This window comes from Nanorana parkeri, unplaced genomic scaffold, assembly GCF_000935625.1.
Source record: "Nanorana parkeri isolate BGI_ZX_2015 unplaced genomic scaffold, ASM93562v1 scaffold1123, whole genome shotgun sequence".
NCBI classification, from domain to species: domain Eukaryota; kingdom Metazoa; phylum Chordata; class Amphibia; order Anura; family Dicroglossidae; genus Nanorana; species Nanorana parkeri.
In genome coordinates, this window is record NW_017307391.1 from 417,300 (window position 1) to 439,954 (window position 22,655).

At 45.4% G+C, this 22,655-nt stretch overlaps 1 protein-coding gene across 1 annotated transcript in view; it reads left to right on the forward strand.

Annotated features, from left to right (window-relative positions):
• Positions 1-15,617: 15,617 nt before the first annotated feature.
• LOC108796480 (lysine-specific demethylase 4B-like) overlaps positions 15,618-22,655 on the forward strand; it is a gene marked incomplete at its 3' end in the record, with an annotated part of 142,871 nt that continues 135,833 nt past the window's right edge. The window contains exon 1 of the mRNA XM_018567970.1: positions 15,618-15,793. Coding sequence (XP_018423472.1) covers positions 15,653-15,793 — 141 coding nt within the window. The remainder of the gene's footprint in view (positions 15,794-22,655) is intronic.

Sequence of the window (22,655 nt, forward strand, 5' to 3'; positions counted from 1 at the left end):
TGGGGGGGGGGACGACGGCTTTTCCTTTTACATGACTGTTTATGTAAACTTTTGACACAGATTAGTGCAGACCCTCTGTGTCTCCAGCAGGTGACAGGTCTTTTTGGGGCTTAAATTCTCAGAAGTTTTAGCCTCCTGATATAATACATTATGTAAACTTTTTTTGCAGGAAGAAGAAACCTTGGCACAGTGGTTATCAGTAGCAAGATCTGGATGAAAGTATATTTCAGCACAGGAGAGAAAGTTTTATCTCCTGAAAAGGTAAGCATCACGTTTTACATGGTTAGGGTTTGTGTTATAGGTTTATGGCAGATGTAGGTATTTTAGAGGAATAAAGGATATGTGAACCCTAACTACGAATTTCTCTTATTTGGTCCCTTTTGACCTGTAAGTATGCCATTAAAAGTAGTTTTATTATATCTGTTTACTAAGTCCAAAAACAAAACCTGTTGTTCCTGCCATAAATCCACTTCCTTTGCTGTGTGCTTGTACTTAATTTGTTATACTTCACAATGTTCCCAGCTCTCTCTCTTAGGACTACAGAACCTGTCACCTCTGGTAATGATACAAAGCTGCTTCTCCAAGCATACAGTAAGAATTGTCCCCCTAGGACCGAAGTTATGTTACTGGAGGAATATTAGGTTCAAAAAAGGAAAAAAACCTGAAAAAAAACCAAATCGTGACTACATTTAAAGTGATATTAAAGTCAAATGCATTTTGAACTCTATTTCCATCTGTCTTAAGTAATGAAGAGGTGCAGTGATGAGATATATATGTGTGCACATTTTCATGACTCAAATTGAAGGCTTTCTTCATTTTTTTTTTAATGAAGATTGTATTATGTCTGTGAAGGTTCTCATTCATCCAGGTCATAGTAATATCTGTAAAAAATAAGTCAAGGCAACTGGACTTGCTGTATTTTTCTTGAAGGCGTTTCACTGGCCATCCACCCAGCTTTCTCAGATTGACTTGTACACAAATTATCTCGGAATAAATATGGTGAATGTTGCTCCAATCCACATAATCTTATTATGTGGATTGGAGCAACATTCACCATATTTATTCTGAATTGCAAAGCTGGTTGGATGACCAGTGAAACGTCTTCAAGAAAAATACAGCAAGTCCAGTTGCCTTGACTTATTTTATACAGATGAAGATTGTATTAGGTCTGAAGCCTAAAAATTAAAAATGTTCTCCACAGGAGAACCAGTCAGACACCAGGGTATCAGACTGCAATCAGCTGCCTCTGTCCCTGTCACCCATTGTAACATGATCAGTATACACTAGCTCTGTCTTTACACACAATACACTGTCCAGGGAAGGGGGGGGGGGGGGGGGCTGGTGGGGGATATTTTCACATTGCTTGCACAGCACAAAAGCATACATTTCCATGCGGATATGAAGAGGAAAGCTAATAAAAAATTATCTGTTTTCATAAACATCAACTACATATGCCTGCTTCATGTACACTTGGTGCAAAGGTGGCAATGGGCTTTAAGCTATTTCAAATGCTGATGAAATCACTTACATTGAATGCTGCTCCTTGAGGTTTAAACGTTTTAGTTTCCTGCATAATCAGCTGGTCCTGACTTCCTGTTGCCTCCTTTCTGTTGCCTCCTTTCTCAGACAGAGTGCTATGCAGTCACCCTTGTGTGTGCTAATAAGCTGTGTATGTATCCACAAACACACAGACACAGCAAATCAAGCTACTCCACCCCCGGCCCCATCTCTTCCCTCCAAGCTAGTAGACATGCAGTTGCTGGAGTCTGCTCTGTCCTATGTGATCTTGTACTGGACAGGAAGTTCAGGGAAGCTTAGCTGAGAGACTTGGAAGCAGCTGACATCATTGGTTGTAAGTGTTTGGGCAAACATGTAAACCAATGCTTTGCTGTGCAATGTATATTTGTTTGATCTGGATTCATTATTGAAAAAATTTGAGAGTTTAATACTACTTTTAAGGTCTGATCAGCTATTGAGTTAGTGTTAACCCTAACCATTGAATTTTTTAAAATGTATTCCTCCTTGAACAATATACCACTGTTAAGTGCAAAACCAAAAAAGCAGTCAGTCTTGCCATAAATCCATTGCTCTTCTGTGTCCTATAAACTTTGCAGTCTTATCTCAGACATTGATATAAAATCATCTTTGTTTTTTCAGGGGATTTAAGAACCACCCACCAGTTATGGTCATGTTGTAAGGGTGAAAAGAGCAGGAAATTTGTGGCCCTAACACTCTTTCTGTCCTGCGGTGACAACTCTGATAAAGTACACTTATGAATGTTGTCACAATAGGAAGGAAGTATGTTGGCAGGATCACCAGGGGGAAAAGGCAAAATGCCACAAAAAACTGTGCCTGAAAGCCCACTTCTACCTTTTACGGAGGTATTTAAAAAACAAAAAAACCCCCATATGCCAGCAATGTACACAAAGTAAACATGAAGCGGGCATATGCAGTTGTTGTATATGAACACAAAAACTTACTTTTTTTGTTAGCTGATCTCTTTTCATGGTTTCTTTTGAAATGGCCACCTCTGTGCTCTATAAGCAGTCTGTGTAAATAACTCTCTCTCTCTCTCGAGTCCGAACCCACTGTATGTCAATACCACATGACTATACGCAGTTCTGAACCGAGTGAGCGTGGACGTGGTGATATCACTCCCAGCAAAAAGATTTCCCAGCTTGCAGGGAAATCAATCAACAATCTCAGGCCAGCAGACTGAGAGCGATCATCACTAGGGTTGGTTAACTCCGCAGTTAACCCTTTACACACAAAATAGTAGCTGCCGCCATGTGTTTTAACGGAAACATAAACCGTTCTCCGCAAATGCTGCGACCATTTGAAAACTTAAACAAAGCCTAGGATACCACTGTCCTTTCAGAAAGGAATATGACAGGTTTCACTTTACAGTAACACTCTTCACGGAGACTAGGCGGCTCCAATTTAGTGCTTAGAGATCAGCTTAATGAGTTTTAAGATTGTCCTTAAATAAAAGAAATGGTTCAGAAAAAAAATTCAGAAAAAGATGTTAACAAAGAGAGAAATAGCTAACAGTAAAATAAAAAAGGAATAAAAAGAGAGTACTTAACAATCCTGGGCTTTTTAATTTATGACAGTCCAGTTCAATGCACCGAAGATGGATCTGAATGGCTCTTTCTCCAAGTAAGGCTTGCAAAGATTCTTTCTGCAGGTTAAATAGGAACTTTTCTGTGTTGCCACGAGCTTCTCCTTCTAATGTTACAAAAGCCTTCCCTTGATGTTAAAATGAGAGCCTCCTCAGCTGCCTCTGCAACATCTTTTTGTCAGTCCTGTAGGGGGTGTCATGGAGCCGGCCCATATAGTGGGGCTGAGGAGAGTGAGCAGGAGGGCTAAGCCTTTACGATGTCCTTCCCTGCTCCTCCCAAACTGTCAAATTCATAACTATCGACCTATCTTAATAATCTTACATATTACTGTCTAATAACCCCTAAATTATTGTGGGTCATGAAATTGGCTTTACATTGGGACCAAAATTGATGTATATGTGATTTATGGCTGACCCAGGAGGTTTAATGTGGCTTGTCAGGCCTCTGATCATTGTAACCCACCCAGGGGGCAGCATTATATGTTGTGTGAGGAAGAGGGGGCTGCATTGCAGGTAAGTATGTATGTATGTATGAGGAGGGGGCTTCATTTTATGTAAGTTTATGGGGGTGGGGTGAACTGCATTGTTTGTGTGAGGAGGGTGGCAGCAGGCATTGTATGCGAGTTTAAGAAGGGGGAGTAGTTGGCTGCATTGAATGTGAGTGTGAGGTAGAATGAGGCAGACAGCTGTAATGTATCTAAGTGTGTGAGGATGAGGGGGGTTAGGTGACTACATTGTTTAGGAGTGGGAGTAGTTGGGAAGACGTGAACAGTGGATGTTGGCTTTGAGTAGGGGGGGTATTGCGAGTGGTGGATGGAGTGTAGAGTAGAATGATGGTTGAGCGAGTGCAGAGTGGTATGGTGGTAGGGTTGCCACCTTTTCTGCAAGTCAAACCCGAACACTGTAGTGCCTCACGGCAATTTTTTTGTAAAGTATACCGTATTTTTCGCTCCATAAGACACACTTTTTTTCCCCCAAAGGGAGTGGGAAAATGTGCCTGTGTCTTATGGAGCAAATACCTATCGCCCGACGCCCGGAGCATGCAGTTTCGAGCACCGGGCAAGTAGTTTTTTTGTACATTCAGCCCTGCTCCTGACAAGCAGAGCTGAATGTACAGTGGGAGCCGCTGCTCGTTTAAGAAAAGTGATCTAATTAGATCACTTGTATTAAATTGAGCGGCGGCGGTCGTGTCCGCCCCCCCCCCCCCCCCCCGCGGTTTTCGGGATCCCCCGCTCCTCTGGGGGACCAGTGACCACGGCATAGGAGCTCACCATAGAGCCCCTTGAGCAGAAGAAGGTCTTCCGTGTGTGATTACTGAGACCATGGCGCTGTAATCACAGTGCCACCTGTCTCAGCGGTCACTGAGTCGATAACTAGTACCGGTGCCTTGTACCTCCGATTATAAGGAGGATGACCCGTCGCCCGGCTTCCTGATTGCCTGTGAAGCCGGTGTTCTAGCGAAAGAAAATGGGCTTCACTTGAGGCTGTCTGACCAATCAGAAAGCCAAGCGGCAAGTCATGAGGTGCCGTCTAGCTTCCTGATTGGCCAGGAATCCAGACTGCCTAGCAACAAGTGAAGCCGGCCTTTCTAGCCAATCAGTAAGCCGGGCGGCATGTCATGAGCTGCCTTCCTGATTGGCTAGGAAACTGGCTTCACTTGTTTCTAGGCAGCGTGGCTTCCTGGCCAATCAGGAAGCCAGGGCGCGAGTCATGATGTACCACCTGGCTTCCTGATTGGTTAGGAAGCTAGGCTGCCTACCAACAAGTGAAGCTGGCTTCCTAGCCAATCAGGAACCCGGGAGGACCACCTGGCTTCCTGACTGGAAAGGAAGACCGGCTCCATACTCCCTAGGCACTGCCGGTCAGAGCGAGATCTCCCTCTGACAGGAAGTTCCGGTATTGGAGCATTTGGGCGAGTACGAGTACGAGCCCAAATACTCGGAATCTGCACCGATACTAGTATCGGTGCATCCCTAGTGCAAATCCATTTTATTGATAGTTGTCATCAGGCTCAGAAATTATATTCTAGTATGTCTATATAAAGGTTGTGGTACTTTTATACAATGTCATTTCTGAGCCTGATGAAGGGTACCCGGCGCCACCCCGAAAGTGCTTGTCGTTTGACAACTATCAATAAAATCTTAGTGCTGGTGACATCTGTATTGGACGATATGTAGTATTGCACATAAAAGATGCCGACACAAAACATGTCACAAGTTACCTATGGCATTTTTTGGGGGACATGTTTTACGTACAATACCCCCCACCCCCCCTTATTTTCAATTGATATTTAAATAAATAGTAAATACCTGTTAAGATGCAGTCCCAGATGAAAGCGCTTCACGCCAGCTGCTGGAGGATGAATTCTCCCTCTCTGCTCTCTCTCTGATGTCACTTCCCCCGACTCGCCCAGCTCCAGCAGCGGAGGGTAAACAGAGGAAGGGAGAGTCAAGGGACAGAAAACAGCGGCACCCGACAATCGGTGGGAAGCTAGGGAGGAGAGCGGAGAGCCTCGGTTCACCGATCTCCTCCCCGTACTATGGGAGCGATGCAGATTACATCACTTCCGGACCCATAACTTTCAGTGCTGGGCTCACGAAGCCTGTGATCTGCACTTCAATAGCTTATTTCTAGTGTAAAGGTGACACTGGGGGTCTTTTGGACCCCCAGCATCACCTTAAAGAGTACCTGTCACTGCTAATATGCTATCACATGGGGAGCTTATAAGCCCCCCATGTGATAGCAATTAAAGTTTAAAAAGAAAACAGTTTTAAAAATAAAATAAATGTAAAAATGTAAATTTTTTTAAAAAGCATTTTATTGTGTTTTGAATGTGCGATTGCTGTGCGTTCCAGCAGCTACCGCTCTGGAACGCACCCTAATGGGTGTGAACAAGCCCTAACACCTCCAGGAGTGCTTGCACAGCCAAAACAACAGGGCCCCCTTTCACAATATACAACCAGCATGACATACTGTAATGTTATACCAACCCCCCATTCCCCCTTTCCCCCCCTCTTCCCTTGCAATTGTTATGTAAAAAAATTTATGTAATAGATATACCTGTTAAGATGAAAGCGCTGTCCATGCCGACTGCTGGAGAAGGACTTCTCCCTCTCTGCTCTCTCGGTGATGTCACTTCCTCTGACTCACACAGTGCCAGCCACTGAGGATCAAAGGAGTGAGAGAGAATCGAGCTACTGAAAACAGCGCCACCCGGTGCTCGCTGACTGCCGCTCTCTCCCTGCTACCCACCGCTCGTCATGGTGCCACCAAGTACGGGTGAGCGGCGCCCTCCCGCCCGGGCACAGGGTTTAAAACCAGTACTGTCCGGGTGATTCCCGGACGGGTGGCAACCCTATATGGTAGGCAGGTGGTGCAGAGGACTAGAGCTGCAGGGGGGCTGAAATGAGTGATGGATGATGATTTTGTAAGCAGTTTCTTTTAGAGGTAGAATTATGCTGAGCGGGGGGATATCCATTTGTAGTGTGCCTCGGGGCAGCAGGGCGCAGAGGGGCGGCAGCGGTGTGAAATCCCCCGATGCCCGGAACATGAAGTGCCAGGCGGTAAGGTGCTTTCTACATTTAGTCCTGCTTTGCACAAACAGGGCTAAATGTAGTGTGAGGAAGCCGATTGTACCTTTACAATGTACAATGTAATAAGAAGCAGCCTGTCCGTCTACCTCTCTCCTCACTGGCTCCGTCCTCCCCCTGTCGCAGAGTCTCTCTCCTGTCCCGAGTCCCTGCCGCCGATGCAGGGAGCAGAGCGGCCGGGTTAAAAATAACCTGCCGTGTACACAGTGAGAGGGGAGAGCAGTCTTCCCCTCTCACCTGTCACAGGAGTTCCAGCACAGTGCTGTGCTAGAACTCCTATATTGGAGGTGACAGGTTCAATAAAGAGAACCTGTCACCTCCAATTGCTATCACACAGGGGCATGTTCGCTCCTGTGTGATAGCAATAAAGTTAAGTGGAAAAAAAACATATCTTACTGTCGTATATTTCATACTTATGGGCACTGCACTCTGTATGCTGGACTGTACATACATACTGCACTCTATTCATATAATCCAATCCATGCACTCTATACGAGGTGTGATCAAAAAATACGGTGACTGTTTAACCACTTGAAAACCAGGGTGTTAACCCCCTTCCTGGCCAGGCAATTTTTTAGTATTCAGCGCTGTGGTACTTTGACTGACGTTTATTCAGTCATGCAACGCTGTACTGAAACAAATTTTACATTACACATGTTTGCGTGTGTATGTGGAGGGGTGGGGGGTGAAAAACATTTGTGTTAGTTTTACTTTTTTTTTTTTATTTGTGACTTTTTTTTAGCTTCTTTATTTTTTTTATGCTTTCATTTTTTTAAAACTTTTTTTTTTTTTATACACTTAACTTTATTGCTATCACATAGGGGACTAAGAAATCCCCTATGTGATAGCCAATTCACATGACAGGTCCTCTTTATGCTCTCCAAGACCCCTATTGTCACCTCGGGACCCCCAGAGAAGCTGATGAAGCCGAGATCTGCTTCACCGCCATCTCTTGCCTGAGAGTGACACTGAATGCGGAAGTGATGTAATTCAGGCACCGGAGAGGAGATCAAAAGGGAGATTGTGTACTGAACTCCCTTTTGATCTCCTCTGACAGAGTTGCCATGCCGGTCCCAGCCGCATCGGGCACATCGGAGCTTGGGATCGGCAGCGGTGGCGACGGAGACGGCGAGGGGGGAATGCACACCCACACCTAGTACAAGCGATCTAGAGACGCCCGATTGCTTGAATGTAAACAGCCATCGGTGGCTGTTTACATCTCTGACAGTTTCCCCACTTCTGTGTGCGCTGGGGGGAGGGGGAAGGACATCTTAAGACTCTCTAGGAGCCCTCCCGCTCCCATAAGGCTTGAGTCCGGCCGTTCAGGAATGGGTGGTTAAATAATTTTTTTTTTAAATCGCAGCAGAACACACATTGCCATTAATCCCTCCTCAAAATAAATTATTTGACAGAAATTGCTGTACCATGTGTTGTTCGTCATCCAGGATTTTTTGCACATCAATACCGAAAGCTCAATTCAAGAGGGTTGTATGCATAGTTAGTGAACTAGAACACAAGTGAAGCCGGCTTCATAGCCAGTCAGGAAGCCAGGAGATGGGCCTTAACCCGCCGCCCGGCTTCCTGATTGGAAATTAAGCCGGCTCCATGCTCACTGACCTGCAACTCAATTTATAACATTTGTATCATGTGTTTTTTCCTGGATTTTTGGTTGATATTCTGTCTCTATCATATTTAAAATACACCTATGATAAAAATGTATAGACCTTTCATTTCTTTGTAAGTGGGCAAACCAAAATCTGCAGCGGATCAAATAATTTCCTCACTGTATACACATACACAGTGCATTCAGAAAGTATTCATACCCCCCTCACTTTTTTCAATGTTGCTGCCTGATACTACAGTTTAAATATTTTTTTTTCTCCATAATGGGAAAATGAAAACATAATTTTAGAAATGACAGTCTCATTGTCACAGGTCGGCTAGAACTAGGAGGTGAGTGGAAATCACTCATCTCATAGTTCTCCTTACTGACTGGCGGAACGGACGGGGGAGGGGGCGTGTTCAGCTGGCTCTGCCTCTAGATAGTCCATGTCAGGATCCACTCCAGCTGTGGCGTCTCAGTATACTGAGCTTAGGGTAACGGGAGGACGCTAGTTTGTGTCCTCCCGTTACCCTAAGGAGAACTATGGGGAAAAACACTGACCCCATAGTTCTCCTTTAAGTATTCAGACCCTTGGACGTTGGAAGGTGAACCTGCGGCCCAGTCTGAGGTCCTGGGCGCTGTGGAACAAGTTTTCAATGAGGATTTCTCTGTACTTTGCTCCATTCAGCTTTCCCTCAACCCTGACCGGCCTCCCAGTCCCTGCTGCTGACAAACACCCACACAACATGATGCTTCCACCACCATGCTTCACTGTTGAGATGGTATTGGGCAGGTGATGAGATGTACCTAGTTTCCTCCAGACATTGTTTTTAGAATTGAGGCCAAACTGTTCAATCTTGGTTTCATCAGAGCAGGTGCTTTTTTGCAAACTCCAAGCGGCTTTCATGTGTTTAGCTTTTATGTAGGCACTCTGCCATAAAGGCCAGATCGGTGGAGGGCTGCAGTGATGGTTGCCCTTCTGGAACTTTCCCATCTCCACACAGGATCTCTGAAGCTCAGTCAGAGTGACCATCGGGTTCTTGGTCACCTCTCTTGCGAAGGCTCTTTTCCCACGATTGCTCAGTTTGGCCAGGTGACTAACATGACAACAATCCTAAGCACACAGCCAAGACAACACAGGAGTGGCTTAGGGACTACTGTGAATGTCCTAGAGTGGCCCAGCCAGAGCCCTAATTTGGACCCTATTGAACATCTCTGGAGAGACCTGAAAATGGCTGCCCACCAAAGGTCCCCATCCAACCTCACTGAGTCTGAGAGTATTTGCAAAGAAGAATGGCAGAAAATCCCCCAATCCAGGTGTGCAAAGCAAAGACTCAAGGCTGTAATTGCTACCAAAGGTGCTTCAACCAAGTACTGAGTAAAGGGTCTGAATATTTAAAGTGGACCTTAACACTCACAAATCAAATTCTACCAATGCATCCTTCTATGTGTGATGATAAATAATAACATAGATATCTCAGGTGGCAAATGCTGTGATTTTGAAACATTTGCAGGACATTCACTTCCATCTTTGAAAGTGCAAATTACTTCTGTTTGCCAACACAATGCACACTGGGATTGCCTTGTCGTTAGCAGAGCATCGCTGGGAAATCTCATCTGGAAAGGCATTTTCCTCCCCTGAGATGATGTGCATGGCCATATGTCTAGTCACATGTGCCATATTTTCATGAACTAAATGAAGATCTAGTAAGCCTGCAATTATCTAGAAGTATGTGTTTGTAGATTTACATTAAACGTTTCTAAAGGTGTGTTTGTTGCTATTGTAAAGATATGGGTAAAGGTCCGCCTTAACTCCATGTGATATTTCAATTTTGTTTCTTTTTAATTCACAGACATTTCTAAAATTCTGTTTTCACTTTGTCATTATGGGCTACAGATTGTAGATTAATAAGAAAAAAAAATTCAAACAACTGTAGTATCAAGCTGCTACATACCAAAATTGAAAAAAAAGGGAAGGGGGTCTGAATACTTTTTGAATGCACTGTATATATACAAAAATAAAAAAAAGTGTGTGTGTGTATATATATATATATATATGAGTGATGTCGGGGAGCTCACAGAGCACTCGCACAGAATGAATAAAACAAAAGCTTTTATTTTCCTCTTGCAGGGCAGCCACAAAACGGTAAACAGAAATACGCTTTATCTTCAGCAAACTCAAAAGTAAAAGTTAAATTCTTCAGCATCGATAACAAAACATAAAATAGTGTCTCACCGACTTGTTGTAGAAACGTCCCAACCCTGGGGAAATCCCTTCCCAGGAATCTAAGTACTGCAGCACAGCACAACCGCAACCGCAACACAGCAATCCAGCAGGTCTCTCTCACTAGCCACCAGTGATTACTTTCTCCTCACTCCCACACTCCTCTCTGGGAGTTGCAGACCTTTAAACCTCTTCCTGGGGCAGGAAGGTTAACCCTGTGGTGGCCCTTAAAGGCACCACAACCCAAACAGTGGTGATATATATATCTCCCATCCAGGACCCAGCCTTGCCGTCCTCTACAATATATATATATTGTGGCGATTTAGCTTCAAATGGTAGCACTTCAAGGACGTAGTCCACTCGCAAACGTTCTTTTCAGGGCTTCCTGCCCACTTTTATTTTAAAGTTCACACAAGTTCTCCCTCACAGGGTTTCTCCAACATAATACAATTTCAGCAAAATAAAGTTTTTTCACAGTCTCACCGACTTCAGGTTATCACAATCAAACCTTGCCCAAACAGGCTGCATCCCACAGACATGCCACACAGGCTGGTTCCAGGCTGGAGTCCTCTTGACTCCAGGACAGACACCTCTCTCGTCTTCCAGCTGGAACCCTGAAAATGAACCAGCATCTATTTCATAAGGGCTGTGTCCAGGTGCACAATCTTGCAGTGCTGGTCACCACTAAAGCCCGGACCCAGGAATGAAGATTTCTTCTCTCCCAGTTCACTTAGAAATCTCCCAGCTCCAGGTTCCCAACTATAATCCAGAAAACCTGGAATGAGTTGTAAAGCCAGCTCTTTCCTGGTAAAAGTACTTTCCTGGAGCCGCTCGGCCCCTCTTGCTGGGAGTCCTGGGTGACTTTGATGACACATTATACCGTGGCCTTGCCACAATATATATATCTAGATATATATACACACAACGGATATGTCATGCCATTTTTGGGCACAGCCGGCTACTATAGGAAGTTTGTTTGCAACTACAGTAGCCTGGCTGAGCCCCTAAATGAAATCCAATATGCGAGGGGGCATTTCGCACCTTGAACCAGGCACTGTCCAAGGCTGTTGTGCTACAGGCCCAAATTTCACCTGCCAGTTTCTAGTGCAAACCAACGCTTCTGCACTTGGGTGCAGTTCTGAGCCAGGTGGACCAGATGGGAGAGAAACATCCCATCCTCTACCTGAGCAGAAAGTTACTTCTCCGAGAGGTGGCATATGTCACCATCGAGAGAGTGTCTTGCGATTTTGGGGGCACTATCTTTATGGGCACAGCTTTACAGCAATCTCCAATCACATCCCACTCAGCTGGTTATCCCAGATTGCTGGGGAGAACGGAGTTTAATTCTCCACCAATACAACTTTACCATTCAGCACAAGAAAGGCAGTTCCCACCGTAATGCGGATGGATTATCATGGCAACTTGAGCGAGCAGCAGGTGGTGTAGGAAAGGAACTTGCAATTCCTTTCCATGCCACAACCTAGGGGAGAGGTGTGACGGTAATGAAGCCTGAGCAATCCGAAACTTGTTCGGAAACCCTGTCGTCCCCTCAGTTTGTTTAAATTCATCACTTCCTAATTGAACCAAACTGCCCATTAAACAACATGTGTTTTTTTTTTTTGTTGTTTTTTTTTTGGTCTAGATAGTCTTCAAATTCCAAAACACATGAGATGCATATCACTGATAATGGGGTGCAATACAGCATTAACGGACAGCCAGAACACTTGACAGATCCCAGTCAATACACATAGATGGCCTGGACTGATAAGGGCCAGTTATTTTCTAAATGTAAAACTGTAAAACCCAGGATTCTTAACTGTACACCTGGGGAGTTATACATTAATAAATAAACCATTTTTTCCACACCCAATACAAGTACCAATACCTTTTTCTGAAGTACTCACCAATTACGTATACTTTCCCTTTAGCATCATGTGACCGTCTTTCTAAAACAATACAGACTAATGATTTTAGGACAGTGGTGAAGCACCAGGGCCTTGTCATTTTTACAAGTACTAGTATCCGTATCGGTGCATCCCTAATAAATATGGTGTGTGTGTGTAATATATATATATGTATATATATATATATATATTAGTGCATTCAGAAAGTATTCAGACCCCCTTCACTTTGTTTTAATTTTGTTATGTTGCAGCCTGATACTACAGTTGTTTAAATTCTTTTTTTTTCTCATTAATCTACACTCTGTACCCCATAATGACAAAGTGAAAACAGAATTTTAGAAATGTCTGTGAATTTAATAAAAAGAAAACTGGGGGCGTGGCTTAGAGGTGAGTGTGGACGCATCTGCTCGCGCTCCTATCCTGGCCATCTACTATTCCGCAATTCACCAGGGAATCATGTCTCGAAGAGGATCGCAAACCAAACCCGGTAAAAGAAAGACCTCACTTCAGCCTCCGTACACTTTGAAACCCTGTAAAGGCGCCATTGATACCTTTTCGGACTGCAGCGGTGAGGAATGGGCCGCACCCAAGATGGCGCCAGGTCGCGAGGGCTCAGATCATTTGAAGCACGCGGCCCCAGATGTGTCCCGGCCGTCCTCTTCTCCTGCAGGGGTGAGTAACCCTTCTCTTGGTATGGGGCAAATAAAGAAGAAACGAGAAAACAAAATTCCAAGGTGGCAGCAGGTGGTATGCGCTCATCCCAGTGTATCCAACCACTCGGCAGCTGATGTCGGTGTATCAAACATGCGTACTTTACCAGCATGAGGTACCTGAAGCCTGCTGGGATACAGCATGTTGTATTAGATGCCCTTCTCCCGAAGACGGCGTCGCACATCCACAAAGGATCTCCTCCGCGTCTAAATCTCAGGCGAGAAGTCAGGGAAGAGACGAACCGAGGCATTCTCATGGCAAAGGTCAGGATAGCCTCTGGCTGCCGCCAATATTCTGTTCTGGTCCCGATAATTCAGGAGACGCACCAGGAATGGTCTTGGGGGAGACCCAGGGGCCATTTTGCCAGTTGGGTGCCTGTGGGCCCTCTCTACCACAAAGGTGGGAGGCAGCTCTTCCAGGGCTAGCAGATTTTTAAAGAAGGCTTCTGCAAACGTAGTAGGCTGCGTGCCCTCTGCTCCTTCCGGCAGGCCCACTATGCAGCCAGCACCTTGACCGTGTGTTGCAGGTCCTGGATGGATGTGGCATGATCCTGTACGGAATCCTCCACCCCAGACACCCGCGTCTCGGCCTGTGAAAGTCTGCCCCTGATTTTCCACAGCTAAATGATCTATCTTGGCAGTGAGTGCTATTTTGCAACCCTCTATGGCTTCCAGGATAGTGATAGTCCCAGCTTTCCCAGTACCTGAGGTGGATGTGGCGTCATGCAAGTCCATGGGGGTTTCTCCAGCATCTGCGGCTTCTCCCTCGATGACACGAGTCGAGCAGGAGCACACACAAGCAGCCGGAGAAAAGGGCAAGCTGACGCAGAACGCACATGAGGCCGCACTTTTGGACTTCTTCCCGCCTCGTTTCGGCGTGTCCGTGTGCTTACCGGACCAGGAAGACATGGCACCCTGGATCGGACGTCCCCCAGAGCTCAGGTGAGTAATTTTTGGGTCTGAACGAGCAGGATGGCAGTAGGATGAGGCTAGTGTAGCGACGGAGCTCCTGCAGACACAACCGCGCTGCTTCACATCCCGGCCACGCCCACGATCGAAGGCAAGATATTTAAACCAAAATGAGAAAACACTAGTTTGCAATGGTCCAAAAAGAAGACCAAACTGCAGCTGTCGTTGGAAAGTGTAGAATAAACTAACACGACCAGAAAAGGTACTCATCCTTCACCCGACAGTTGGAAGCATTGAGACTTGAGCCTGTGGAGAGTTTGAGACCGTTGCTGGGCTCTGTTCTCAACATCTTCAAGTAAGTTTATCTTGACAGGCATGAAGTTATTTTTGCAGATCCACCAGCATAAATTTGTGGCCGTCCAGAACAGTGGTAGCGGTGTTCGAGCAAGTCAGTGTGGCCACCAAGTTCACGGCGTTCCTTCAACAGGTCCGCTGAGAGTTGCTTTGTAACCGAAGTGGTGATTTCTTACCACTGAACGAATGCTGGCAAACAGCGCAGCAGAAGGTAGGGCTTGTCCCGATTGTAGAGCAGAAGGCAACAGAGACTGCCTGTCTGCTGTACTATCCAAATCATTGGAGGCCGTCCGCGTACGATAGTCTGTCAGGGTATTTTTTTTAGCATATCTTTTTTTTACATGATCTCATTGAGCCTAGAAGTAGCAACACTTGTCATTTTAAAGTATTACTAAAGGCTGTTTTTTATACCTTACCTGTCAGTGACGCTTGTCACCACTGCCGGTCCTTGAAGCGATCCTCCGTCCCGAACTCCCTCTGCTGTTGATCAAACTGCTGGGCGGAGTGGAGGGGCGTGGCCTGCTGCAGGCCTGTGTGTGTCTATGGATGCACACCGCTACTGCGGGCATGGCTGGGAGCATGAGCATGCATGGGTGGATCCACAGCAGCTGCTTAGCTGATGGAGGCGGCCGTGCGGGGAAGGGGAGAGCTGTGGGGACCCACTAGAGAACAAGGAACTGAAGAATTAAAACTTAAGGTTTAATATCACTTTAACTTTGTGTATGTATCCCAAAAAAAATAAAATGTCCGATACGCTTTAACATGTAATTTCAAAATTATTTTTAATGTTTTTAATGCTGTGGCTTTCATTAAAATAATACCTGGTGATCCTGCCATGAAGGTCTTTTGCAGACACCAACTGTTTTCCTATGTTGTCACCTTGTTGTACGCTCTTCCGATGCAGACTACAAACTGCCATGCCAATACACATTTCACAGACATGGTCTACTCATATTATCAGGTAACTTGCCCTGAGAAATGACATGCAACAGTTGCTGGTGTGCATACCCTATAACCACATTTAAAATGACGCTAGTGTCAAATGTTATATCTGTGCAGTTTAAATAATGTGAAAGTTCATGCTGACTAAAGTTACAAATAGATTTGCTTTAATGTTTTATTTTGTTGATGTGTATATTAGGTATAGAAATATGCCTGTTTTTCCTTTTAGTTATTAGTAATGCTTTAAATGTTGTTCCTCAGGTTTTTTCCTGGGCCAAACTCTGAGACGATCACCATGGGGCCAGAGACTTCACAAGCACAGAATTCTAGTTGCAAGATTATGACATTTAGACCTACCTGGGAGGAGTTTCAGGACTTTGGAAAATACATGGCTTATATAGAGTCTCAGGGAGCACATAGGGCTGGCTTAGCTAAGGTGAGTGGTTATTTAAAATAAATATATTTTTTTAAATGCTGTGTGATGATAATGAGGTCTGAGGACCCTCCAGACATACTTGCTTTCTCATTTCTCCAGTTTGCGGTTTAGACATTAATGACTGTGTGTTGAGTTATTTTGGGGGGACAGCAAATGTACACTGATATACAAGCTCTACACTCACTACATTACATTGTAGCAAAGTGTCATTTCCTCAGTGTCATCACATGAAATGATATAATAAAGTATTTACAAAAATGTGAGGGATGTACTCACTTCTGTGAGATACCATATGTGTATTTGTGTATGTATGTATGTATGTATATCCAGTGCAGTGCGATTGCAAACGATGTGTATACTGTTTTATTCTTTACTAAACTTTATGTCTGTAAAGCTGCATTTATGTATTTTATTTTAAACAAATGACGGTATTATTGTTTTAATCCTATCCAATTAATCGAAGTTAATAATCGGCTAACGAATCGATTATGAAAATAATCGTTAGCTGCAGCCCTAGTGACCCCTAATGTCACCTTAAAGGGAACCTGTCACCTTAAATGTGCTATCACATAGGGGCCCATGTGATAGAAAATTAAAAAAAAAACAACAAAAAACTACGAAATAAGATTAAAAATTCCCCAAAAGAAAAAAAAGTAAAGTCCCCCGACCCCACAAACGCACACATACTAACAGAAACACAAGTCGGGTTCACCTATGTACGAAAACAACAATTGTGCTACACATGTCGGGTACCGCTGCGTGCGCCAGAGTGAGTACAATCATTATCGGGCCAATATTCATGGTTAACTCTAAACTGTTGATTATTGGTCAGAAACATCTTTAATCCACATTATTTGGAAAAAATTATCGGCCAACTAATCGATTATGAAAATAATAGTTGCAGCCATACTTTTAATGTAAATATGTTCCTTGCGTATTTTTCCTTTTCTTAGCTTTATTTAAAAACACTATTTTGAAATCCTTAAGCTTGATCTATAATGCTCTTAATCAGAAATTTGAAGCACACTACATATTTTGAACTCTGTTATATTCCTGTTATATGTCACTTATGTGAGAGCGAGCGTCACACTCATTTCTTAAACTGACACTAAACTCAGGAGTTGAATCTTAAAAATGCATTCAAGTACCTTAACTAATAACAAACATGTAGCTTATTTGTGTATCACTCACTCTAGATATTCAAATCATCTGTGAATTGGTGCTGACACTGTCCTTCCTTCTGGAGGGTTGCTACTTTTTGTTCCCCCTGGTTCCCTGTGTGTGTTGTAAAGTAGCCACTGCTATAAGCTCACTCTTGGGATGGACTACAATCTCCGAATTTAAAAAACTTTTATATGTTGTGTTCCCATTCACACAGCATACCTAAAAATAATATATGTTCGGCTGAGCCGAAGTGCAGAAGGACTTCAACTCAGCCAATCCAACATCTGGATCGGCTGAGCCGAAGCTCCGGAAGCTCACTCGCTGCCATTCGCCCCTATCTTCATACCTCCGTGGTAACGAGCAGAATAGAAAATCAAGGAAAAGAGTGAAATGTAAAAAAAAAAATGTAAATAAAGGTAAATAAAGATTAAAAAAAAGAACTATTGGGTGGAGCAAGCAGTGACAGCTAGCTCTGCCCAACTTTTTCCTATTGGCCGGCACCTGCTAAAGCAGGGGTAGCCAAACTCCGGTCCTCCAGCTATGGTGAAACTACAAATCCCATGATGCATCTCTCTCCGGGAGTCATTGCTGTGCGAATATTGCAATGCCTCATGGGATTTGTAGTTCCACCTATGCTAGAGTCTTCTAGCAGGTCACGGCCGGCTCCGCCCAGTTATTTAATGACTGATCAGTGTCTCCAGGACATTTTAGGGACGCTGATCTGTCATGCCCTTAGCCTCACTTCGGGTGTCACTTCGGCTCAGTCGAGCTGAAGCATATGCCTTCGGCTGCTGTATGGGCTATAGTGAATAGCCCGTACAGCAGTTCTTCGGTTCGACTGAACAAATATAAAGTAGGCTTTATCCTAACTTGGCTGCAAAACTGGAAATACACTTAAGCCTGTTCCTGGCAACAACGTAAGGCATATGGCGGAACAAAAGCGTTTCCAGCTGGCCAGGTCATAGCCTTCTGCTATAAGCTCATGATTGCTGCATGACCATAAACTTCTAACAGAACGGTTCCTCTGATGGTTCTCTGTAAATGAAGAGCTGTCATCAGGGGCTGACAAGCCGATGTCACCTATTCATTCAGAAAGCTGCCATCTGAGACCCCCTGCGTGCCGTTAATTACTCTGATGTTTGTAAATAACTGAGGAGATCGTAAATAATTACTGTCCCCAGTTATGAATGAACATGAAGTGCTATACATAACTTCCTGTTCATCACTTCCTGTTCATTCATGACTAGGGACATAGTAAAAACTCCTCAGTTTATGAATGGACAGGGGCTGCTCAGTACAGAGGCTTTCTGCCCATTTATAACTGGGTTGATAGTATTTTCTCCTTAGTTTGTGAATAAACTGGAGGAAGCCTATGTACTTAGTACTTCATGTTCATTGAGTGCTGGGGCTGCAGAAAATAAAATTGAGGACTTTATGTTCTCAATCTTTTTTCTATTTCAAAAGGGAAATATCAGGTGTCTGATATCTGATATCCTGATATCTCCCCAAAGCCCCAGACAGTAATGTAAAATAATAATAAAACATTTAAAAAGTTAAACAAGAAATGAAGCCCCCACCAACACCCATAACATACACATACAACAGTGTGCACCATATTGTGGTGTATGTTATGCACATGTGCTGCGGTGCGGTGCGTTGTTAGAACGCGTATGCCTGTATCATTTTATCACAACCCATAAACACAGCGCACAAACAGCACTGCAGATCAGGCGTTACCACAAAACATATTTTTAGCATAAGTTGCTTATTTACAGTTTTTGTGTACCTTCGTTTTTATCATTTTGAAAAAAAGACGCAATTTAAAATTGACAAATATTATATATTAACTCAATACAGGTTTATCTTTTAGATTTAGTAGGAATCTTGTAAATTATGTTTTTTGTGTGTGCACCGATCATGATTTTAGCGTGTTTTTATCAAAAATATGGATTTGGTAAACATTTGCGCAACTCTTGCGGGACCTACAAAATTAGTAGCACCATCTTTCTCTTCTACTGGTCCTGTGCTTTCAGACAATTTATGGTTTGGAGGATCTTTTATAAACTCTGAAATCTGCAGTTAAAAAAAAAAAAACAATTATGAAAAATGGCAGCTGAGGTCAAAAGTGAAGCACAGGGCTTGGCAGCGAAAGGGTTAAAAGTGTATTTCTACATTTTTTTTATCCGATTAACCGATTAATCGAACTTAATAATCGGCCAACGAATCGATTATGAAAATAATCGTTAGCTGCAGCCCTAATTTCTACTTTTATTTATTGTCCATTGAGGCACACAGGAATTGTTAGAATTCTTGGTCTGTAGGGTTATTTTTCTGCCTACCGGAGAAATGGAAACTGCCAACAAAAAGTCAGTAGTAAGCACATAATAACCCGACCCACAACCATCATACCTCAGTTTTTGCTAGTGTCCTTAGAAGAGTGGACATGTTTTCTTCAGCTCTGCTGTTCTCTGTTGTTTAGAAGATTTCTACTATCAAAAAGAACTATGAAATCCTGGATAGTTTCACCAGTCAGCCAACGGTGCTGGTAAATTCATACCGTATAGTTAAAATCCCGGATGGTTTCTCCCATTGGAAGTGCAGGTTTTCCAGTTTTATACTGGTGATATCTCTGCGAAGGTCCTGAATTTTTGAAAGTTTCTATGGCCATCTGCAGCTACTCATGAATTCAGCACTAAATATGGAAACCCTGTACAACTCCATCTAAACAAGCATTGCAGCTTCCCAGTTCATTATACTGATGTTCCCTCTGTGTTAGGCCTGCAGTTGGCAGTGACTACCGTTTGTGTTCCCGTTCACATAGGACTTAACTCTTCAGGTCAGGCCAGTATGTCTGCGGGGGTAACTTATGGATTTGCTGGTCCAGAGCTAAGGTAGTTTTTACCTGACCACGCGTCTGGAGACTCACCTCTATGAGCAGATGTAACAGGCTAATCCCACGTTAGGGATTCTTCTCCATATTGTGCCTGAATCTGTCTGAGGCAGAAATATCAGAAAAGAACAGACTGCCATTAGCAGGACACTGTGTGAAAGTGATTTTTTTTTCCTTTCCTAATCTGTGTATTACTACTTACTACTGGCTTTATTCCTCCAGTCACGAGGGGCCAGGTACATTACAGGGCCTCTGAGTCTTGCTGTGGTGACCTGTGCTTCTTATACTTTATATACTGCAAAAAATGGCCACATGGGGGAGCTCTCCTCTTTATTTCTGCTCCGGCTAGCTGGGAAAAACAGTTATTGTTTATTTCTTTCCCGTTCATTGAAGGACACAGGGCAACAGATCGTAGATCCTGAATGGTAGGTATATCGCCACCTGCAGGGGTAGGACGCTAGGCACATAACAAAAAGACAAGACAGCCTAGGGGCGGCGCCTGCTGGTGGCCCAACCCTCCACTTGCTGACAAAACTCCAGTTTTTTGCCTAGCGGCAGGAGTTAAAAAAAAAAAATTCTGGAATTTTTTTTCCTTTCTTCCGTTTGATTCGTTTTTTCTTCTAGCAAGTGTCCCCAGGGCGACAAGCTGGGTGACCATGGATCCTTGTAGTCTCCCCTGGGTGACCGGCGAGCGCATGCAGACTCTGCCATGGTGGGTCGGCTGCGACATGTGGTCCCCCCTTTACGCCTATGGGTTCGTCCCGGGGGGTGCAAATGACGGGGTCCTGGCCTTCCTGTCACAGCGCTCCCCGTAGGCTGACGACGCAGCGACTATGGTCGGGGGCGTCCTTTGTACCGCCTCCCTGCTCGTCCTGGATCCTGGTGATGGAGTCCGGCCTTCCCTCCACTGGAGGTATGTATGGGGTCTGCGGTGGATGTGTCGCGGGGACCAGGAGCTAAGGTAAGCTTGGGGGCTGCGCTGTTCTCTGTCACAGCTGCAGCCTTCTGTCACCCCCCTGCCTCATGGTGCTCAGGTTTTGGGGGGACATGGCGTCTGTGCGGGCCTCTTCTCAGGGGACTTGGGCTCTGGGGGAGCTGCTATGGCCACATCAGTGTGGCGGCCGCTACTTGAGGCCCTGGTCTGCTTGCGACCTCTGGGCGGCGCCGCAGCCGCCATTTTGGATGTGGGCAGGCGCCCCTTTTTGCCTCATGGCTGTAAATTAAACTTGGATGGCCCTTGGAGGGCTTATGTGTGGGCTTCCTAGGTGTGGACTTGGGCCGGGGAGCTCCTGTGGCCTTTTATGGGCGGCCACATCCGCGGCTGATGCCGCTTGTTAGGTGGCCGCTACTCGAGGCCCCGGTCTATTTGCGGCCTCCAGCTTCCACCCAGGCTTCCTCTCAGCCTCGGGCGGATGGGAAGTGTCTTTCTTCGGCCTGGGACGCCGTGGGAGCAAGACACAGGGTGCAGCTCTCCTCCACCTGCAGAGTCGGACGGCTGGGGCTATGCTGAGACAGTGACACTGGGGGTCGTGAGTACTGCGGGATCTCTGTCTCTCTCTTGCCTGTGGTAGTCTGCGGTCTGTGCGGCGTTCTGTGTGGGAGTGTGCCAAGGATTGCAGGGATGATTCTCCTGCATTGCCTTGTGAGGACTGTGGGCTGCGCTCTGCTGACCCCTCTAGATCCCTTCTTTGTGCGACCTGTGCGCCTGCGCTCCTTTGCCAGTCACCCGTGCGTCCCTCAGGGTCCTGGTGCCTCCCAGGGGCCTTCTGGGGGGGGGGGGGGTGTCGGTTACCGCAGGTACCGCGCTGTCCTTGGAGGTTTTTTCCTCTGCCATAGATGGGTTTTTGACGTGCATTGAGCGCGCCTTGACGCAGCGCCTACCTAGGAAACGGGCTTTGCCATTGCCATCCCCTGCCCTGTCGGGGGGGGGTCCGAGGAGGAGGGGGAACTTCCCACAACGTCGCCGCGTCCTTATCCTGGTGATTCCTCGCAGCCTGATTCGGCCAGTGAGGATGAGGCGGCATCTACGCTCCTGGTTCAGGAACGTGAAATAGTCTCTGCGCTAGTCCGTGCTGACAGGGAGACCCTTAAAATTGAGGATGCTGCTAGCTCTTCCGTGCTGCCGCCAATGCAGTTTGGGAAGCATAAGAAATATGAAATAGTGAAATATTTCTTATGCTATTTTCTTATGCATTCCGCCAAAGTGTTTCCTTGCATCTCCTCCTTTTTTGATGACTTTATTTATAAGGAGTGGAAGCGGCCTACCAAGTCCTTTGCGGTCCCTAAGCCTTTCTCGGTTTGCTTTCCCTTTGAGGAGGCCTTTGTGTCTAAGTGGTCTTCTCCGCTGGTGGTAGATCCCCCCGGTCTCTCGCTTAAACAAAGCCACGGTTATCCCGGTGGAGGATTCTCCGTTCTTTAAGAACCGCACCGATAGGAAAGCTGAGGCGCTTTCGCGGACTCTGTACTATGTCTCGGGGGCGCCTATGCGTCCGGTTTTGGCTTCTGCCTTGGTATCTCAGGCTCTGACGGAGTGGGCTAAGATGTTGCACCAGGGTAGGATAATAGGGACAAGGCGGTTCTCCGTCCTCAGCCGGCTTTCCTGCCTAAGGTTGTGTCGGCATTCCATCTAAATGAGAACATTGTATTACCTTCCCTCTGTCTGAAGCCTGTTCATAGGTGCTCCACTGTCTGGATGTGGTTTGCACTCTCCTTGTTTATTTGGAAGCTATGGCTTCTTTTCGCGTGACCGACTCCTTGTTCGTGCTCACGGAGGGCCCACGTAAGGGCCGGGCCGCGTCGGCGGCTACC